Consider the following 6816-nt stretch of genomic DNA (forward strand, 5'->3'; position numbering starts at 1 on the left):
GTTTCGCATGGAGGCTACATAGATATGCACACGTTTCATTAACCGCATACAAAACTGCAACACGTACGGGAAGGCAGCAGTGTCAAAAAGCTACAAACAGAGCACACCAAACCTCATTCAAATTCTGTTCAATTAAAGCCACCTTGGAAACTCAACCTGACCTCAGCTGCAACAAGGTGTCAGGTCGTTACGCTTTTAAGAGAAATGTCGCCTTGATTTAGCAATTCGCCCATATTGCCGCTGACATATAAGAATAAAGTAGCAGGGAAATTTAACGCTTGTTGGCCTCTTAACTGCTAGGATTAACGCGAATATTGCTAGCTAACAAGCGCCAGAACCGCAGCAGGTGAATTGTGAAAATACGCCATTTCTAATAAATTAAGAACTATAGAGGGATAATGTATAGGCCGTAACTATCAGAATACCTCAGCGGGCTCTGCACTTCTTTGTTGCTCCGTTACATGTATTTATTTTCTGATAAGCAAAACGAAACTTTATATTCGCCATATAGCGACTGAAGTTTGGCGTAGCGAAAAAGATGTCACGTTTCAGCTCATTTCCAGAGCTTTGCACGAATCTCCTGCATCCGTTCCTCACTTCAGCAGTCACTGCAAGGGTCGTAGATTTAGCTCAGAATAAAGTTGTGAATTAATTTGCTGTGTGGCGACACGCTAACGGCTAGTAGTGAGCCTTAAATCGTGACCTAAACGTTAGCATGGTTTATCAGACCATAGCTAAATTAGCATTACCTTGACTCCACGGAGAATCCTGACTCTGTCCTCATCGTCAACACCGAAAGACACCTTTCTGGTCGTGCTCTCTCCAGACCCCATACCTTCTGGCGTTAAATAGCAGCTTTACTAATGGCGGGACGCAGAATAATCTACTTAACATGAAATAATCTTTGTGTCCTGCCCAATGACAGAATGTGTCTGACAGATGGGGCACGGGTTGCCAGATTCTTCTAAAACTATCCTCCTCTCACACATAAAGTACATGAATTGTGAAACCCTGTGGTTTCCAATAAATGTATCTATATAATGTTGTCAGTAATTGAGGCTATTTATTAAAAGTTAACTGCGTATAATTTAAATGTGCGTTCAAACCTGGCAACTCCACTGTCATACACTGAAGCACTGAATAGGTCGGAAATGTATTATGTTGTAAATACACATGTTCCTATTATTTTGACAGCCTCAGTCTGAGGGCTAGGCTAAATAACAGAAACCTTTTAGCGTTAATGTAGTCCATTTTTTAACTGCATCCTCTAAAATGATCATACAGCTGAATTGCCACCTTCATGTGCTGTCATGAAGCTAAGTTTTAAGTCAAGACTGTTATTTTCTAATATATTAGTTTTCACTAGTGCACGTAATGTTTTGACAAATGAGAGTACAATACAGTCATACAGCCATACAACCACAGACGCACACAGACATTTCATCAGAAGACACGCAACAACATTGCCATCAGAGTTTATTTGTAGCACAAACGTGAAGCGTGCTTCATGTTCAGCCTAAATGTCAGCGTTCACGCACATCCATGTTTATTGTATATAAAGAAAATAAGAGGCATGGGCACAGCATTCAAGACATTTAAGGTACATTTCATAAACAGGATTCTCAAAACACTTAATGCTGGCATCTAAAACAGACAAATAACAAATTATAAAATTTAGAGTTAATTTACGGATTACCTGTATTCACAGGCATGCTTGAGTACCCATAAAATGGTTGTTTGGTTGTTTTTTTTAAAGGTTTCTCTGTGATACAATAACAAAAAGAAATCAGCACGATAGTAGAAAGTATCTGGTTTAAACATAATATTTTAACAAGGAGAGATTTGCCTCTCTTTAGGTGAGATGGCATAGATTAACTCTCCCACAGTAATCATCAACCAAAAATAAAGCATTTGTAAACACATTTTGATTAATAATGGGAAATATAAACTGTAGAAATTGCTCACATCCCATTATGCAGTGTGATCCAGGACTCTGGTGTATTTGAATGAATACTAAATGCCGGGTAAACCGGCTCCTTAAACACAGTCCTGAAGGTGTGAAGGTGCTCCCTGCGCCCTTTAATGCTGTGGAACTTTAAAGTCCCCCCCTCATAGTCCAGTGCAACCTCAATCCTGAATGGATGATAGGTCATTTCCCCCAGAGCCACATTACAGGAGGACTGGCAAACTGTCAACTTGCTGTTCTTCCACTGCAGTCTCCAGGACACAGTGTTGTGCCCTAGACGACTGTGGTCACCACGGCGAGGGATGCTCTTATAGCAAACTCCCAGTGACCACATGCAGTTGGACCCTACCTCTACCACCCACACGTGCTCACCACCCGAGAAACTCTGGCTGCACAGGATCTGGGGTGCACTTGAAAAACGCTCTGGGTGCTCCACATATGGCTGCTTGGTGGAGCTGTACTTGACTGTGCGCAGATCATTGGACACCAGCAGGCTGGGGTGGGCAGTTGAGAGGTTGAAGGTGAGCTCCAGGGGATTGAGGAGGACATGAAGAGAATCCACAAGGCGGGTCATTTCTAAGCGGAAGTCTTGGGTTTTGAGGCCAGTCTGGAGACACTTGGTATTGAGCGCATCCTTGGAGGGGATCATGGAGGGAATGGTGGCTGTGAGGGCTTCTCTCAATTTCTGTTCAATCCCCAAGAACCTGAAGAACAGACCAGTTTTCTCTGTCTTGAATTATAAAGCTGCATGAATCCAGAGACACATCTCTATATATAGCATACATTAATCTGTTGATTACAAATAGTTTCTCCTGTCTATATGCTATTGTATAATGAAAAAAGTTAATTGCACTGTTTGCACACTGACACTGAATTATCGCCACTGTGTTTTAGTGTTATTTATTTAACTAAATGTTAAAGACTCTTCTGTTGTACCTGTGGATGAATAAGCATGTGTCTGTCTCACTGAGGGCCAGTGTGACACTCTTCTGGGCCTCCAGTAGTTGCTGCTGTTGCTCTTCCAGTGTATTCACTCCAAGTTGCCAGCTTTTTCTGCGTTGCCCTCGCTCCTCCTCCAGCAGCACATGCAAACGTTCCCTGTACCTGAACACAGCTCAGCAATATGAGGGTGAACTCAAAGTTCAGAGGTACAGCTTGTCAATTGGCAGCTCAAGTAAAGAGCACTCACTGTCACAGTAGAAGACCTCCCTAAGGGCCCCCCAGCTGACACTAACTTGGCAAACTAAGGTCCTTTTCAGACCTTGCATTAAGATCTGATCCTGTTGATCCAGTCACATAAAAGACATGTGAGAACACCTCCAGGACTCCCTGAGATCTCTAGTCACATTTGGTGGTGGCCTGGGTTGCACGTGTCCGCATTCTGTTAACTAACTATAAATGAATAAATCTGCATAAGAATATATGGATGAAAGTATCTAATATGAGGACACAAGTGGGATTCTGCGTTAATTATTGATGTGGGCATTATAAAAGATTTAACTGTGGCCTAGATGATGTCGGGGCCTATTTACATACAGAACCGAGATCAGATCTTGAGACGCATTTGGAGATGCATGTTTAGTGTCAGACCTAAACACATGTACTTAAAGCTAGTCACTTGCAATCGGATAGCCCAGATCAGATCTTAATAATTTCGATTAATAATTTTACTAAATAGCTTTCTGAATGCTGCTAGGCTAACCTAGATACATTTTTTGCCTCGTCCCCAAGTAGCATTGCTTGTATACAAGGTGTGGTTACTAAATAACGAGATTATCCCTTGTCTGTCCTGTCTGCTTATTTATGGTAAGAGCCACACCTTGTAGCATTAAAAAGAGTGAGGCATCTGAGTTCAACAGGTTTTCTTTCAATATTATATGATTTCTATTGCATAAGTTTGGTTGCGGACATTTCTGCTTAACTCAGGCCATCTCTCCTTGGTGCACGCTTTTCTGTCCTCATCAAAGCCGTCATGAGGATCACATTTGAGTTTTAAGTGAAATGTCTATACAATTAGTCTATTACAATTGTCATCAAATCTGGCACATCTGGGCCCTCAAGATAAACTATAACCCCACTGGTGATCTCCTTCCCCATTTAATCTGGTTAACATTGCCTTTTTCAGCTGTTACTTCTTTTATTTACAAACATAACTTTGTCAAATTTCTAACATAAAATCAAATTCAGCATGCTGTATATATATGAATAATAAGAGAACAGTGTGTGGCACTGTAAAACATAAAGTTCACGAGTAGACTAAAAATGCAGCCAAACTGCTTGTAATTTTATCTGCATCACTCACTCGCTGATCCTTCTCTTCAAGCTCTAGCGGGAACTGCAGTGAAATACCTGAGGTACCTACTGTAAAACACCATATCTACCATTACTTCAGGTACATGTGCAGGATGCTACCTGTCCACTAGTGCAGCCATGTCGTCCATGAGTGTGACCGCCTTGTTGACTAGTTTGTCTCCGATGGCTTCAGAGGCTCCCTGCTCCTCAGCTGTCTTCTGCAGGAGACTCTCAGTCATCTGCAGTCTGGTAGAAACCACCTGCAAACGTGTATTTAAGAAGTCAATCATTTGTGTTTGACTCAATGGAAGGAGACCTGTACAACTGGATGTACCTTTCTAGTGACATGCATTCAGAAAAAAAAAACATACTCTTTCCATCGTACACTCTCAGAGGCCCTTCCACTTCATTGAGGAGAAGAAATTTAAAGCACCTATGGTTACTTGCCGGGGCTAAATGTCAAATTCTTTACAACTTCACTCTGTATGGGGGTAATTTTAGCATTTTAATGTGTCACCTGGATTTGAACCCTTCTTAGTATCATTACACTGTTCTTATCAGTAATTGTTTTTATTTTCTGCATTCCTGTCAGATTTCATAAATAATGGCACTAAGCCAAGTAGTAAGTCATTTTATTCAAATCCACATGTGTCATGTTTCTATTGTCATTTTACACTAGAATAAAATATGACCATGCTATTCATGTTCTACAGTCTGCTTGGTAAAAGCTTGTTTTTACAGACCTGAATTTTCAGAATATTTCCTGAGTTGAAAAAGTCAGATTTATGATTTTACAATTTAATTTATTTATCAATGATATTGCTGCTATGTTCTATACGTCAAATGTTATGCTTTACCTGCTTTACCAGTATTTTTTTTTGGAAATTCTGCTGTGCACAGACATTTTAATAATTTACTTCAACCAAGTAACATATTTCCAAGAAAAGGCTTGGAAACTGTTCTTACCTGTGATTTTTACCTCAGAAACGAAAGAAGTAAAATGTGTTTTGTTAAATAAAAAGCTAGACTGTAAATAGATATAAAAAGTTAGAGAGATATCAATGGCACCATCAAAACTACCTTGCTGCGGCTCTGCAGCGCTCTTCTCATTTCCTCTTCAGCTACACTGAAGGTAATGACATCGTGATTCTGGTGCTGGCCTTCGATTAAGCAAGTGGTGCACAAAGTGGCCATGTCGCTGGAGCAGAAGAACTCAAGGGGACGATGATGAACAACACAGGCCTTCATCCACAGCTTAGTTTGGGGCTCCACCATGGTATGTGTCCTGAATGACTCCTTCTCTTGGTGTTTTTCAAAGTGTCTAGAGCACAGTGACACCTCACACTTCAGGCAGGTCTTCACAGCCGGTGACTGTTCGTCTATGCAGTGGTCACAGAAAACCTTCTCCCTCTCTGACTCAGTCTCGGTCTCCAGCTCAAGCTGTGGTGCTGTGGCTCGGTAACCCTCTATGATGCCAGAGAGTTTGAAGTTTCTCTGCAAGGTTTCCACTCCTTGATACTCCTCGCGGCACTCTGGGCATCGTGGAAGTATTTTGCTACTCTTTTCTATGGTGTCAACAGTCTTGCAGATACAACCTCGGCAGTAGTTGTGCCCACAAGGGAGGACGACTGGATCACAGTAGAGCTGGAGGCAAATAGGACAGCTCAACTCATGGACAAGCTGCTCCTCTGGCTTTAAAGAAGACATAACTCAGGGTAACTGGATCAATATAGTTCTTTGATATTTCTTAAGTTGTTTCTCTTGTCTCGTCACTTTCCTTGTCAAAGCCTTACACTCGTCCTACTTTATCTCCCGTCTTTTTTCTCCTCTTCTCACCCAGTAAACCAGCAGGTAATACAGAGCGCACACGGAAGTCAGGCGATATTTATCAGAATGGCAGGAGGTGGATCCACAAATGTGTGCAGGACAGCATTCCTTTCCAAGAGGCCGTGTTGTCCCCATGCTTGACTGGAACCCACAGTGCACAGGTTATTCCAGTAATACATTTTTGGTTTTTTTTAACTGTCTTTAGTTTGACAACCCATAAACTTTATAAAGCAATGAATGATGATTAAAAGTCGATGCTCTATATGCCAACAACATTGTTTTGTCCATACTGGACATATTATGAAAGTGTACATACACTCTGTGTATTGCAGCATGCGCAGCATTTAGGAGTAAATGGGGGAAGCTGGTAGTAAACTCACATCTACTGAAATCTGTTGTTGACCGTAAACACAGCAAGAAGAGACACTCAGATCTACCAGCACATTACGTGTTGTGTTGTGGTTTATTAAGGGAACTAGTTCATTCTCAATACTTTTCACACAAGGTCACCTACTGAGTGTGGTAAAAAGAAAAAGAAAAACAAACGAACAATACCAATAGCAAAATTAGCCAGTGGTAGCTCTGTTTCCAAAATATCTGAGAACTGCAGGTAACAGCACAGAAATAATTTACAGTTTGATTAAACAGAAACAAAAAAGCCCATTGTTGAACATGTAAATACAGTATTACTGTGTTAGAATACAAATGCTTGTTATGGTTGTGTATCCTGC

At 41.2% G+C, this 6816-nt stretch overlaps 2 protein-coding genes across 4 annotated transcripts in view; both read right to left on the reverse strand.

The window, feature by feature from the left end:
* Positions 1-971, reverse strand: part of chchd6a (coiled-coil-helix-coiled-coil-helix domain containing 6a) — an 89901-nt gene extending 88930 nt beyond the window's left edge. The window contains exon 1 of one of the 3 annotated variants that reach the window (XM_047593631.1): positions 750-971. In XM_047593631.1, coding sequence (XP_047449587.1) covers positions 750-833 — 84 coding nt within the window. In that variant the 5' untranslated portion in view covers positions 834-971. The remainder of the gene's footprint in view (positions 1-749) is intronic. The other 2 variants (XM_047593613.1, XM_047593621.1) reach the window with 2 other exon arrangements.
* A 488-nt stretch (positions 972-1459) lies between these two features.
* On the reverse strand, positions 1460-6120 carry LOC124997232 (E3 ubiquitin/ISG15 ligase TRIM25-like). Its single transcript, XM_047570799.1, has 4 exons — positions 5339-6120; positions 4379-4518; positions 2903-3070; positions 1460-2670 (listed from the first exon to the last, which is right to left on the reverse strand). The coding sequence occupies exons 1-4, from the start codon at positions 5963-5965 to the stop codon at positions 1962-1964; spliced, it is 1644 nt and encodes a 547-aa protein (XP_047426755.1). The 5' UTR covers positions 5966-6120; the 3' UTR covers positions 1460-1961.
* Positions 6121-6816: the final 696 nt, after the last annotated feature.

Source organism: Mugil cephalus, chromosome 1, assembly GCF_022458985.1.
Source record: "Mugil cephalus isolate CIBA_MC_2020 chromosome 1, CIBA_Mcephalus_1.1, whole genome shotgun sequence".
In the NCBI taxonomy this organism is placed as follows: Eukaryota; Metazoa; Chordata; class Actinopteri; order Mugiliformes; family Mugilidae; genus Mugil; species Mugil cephalus.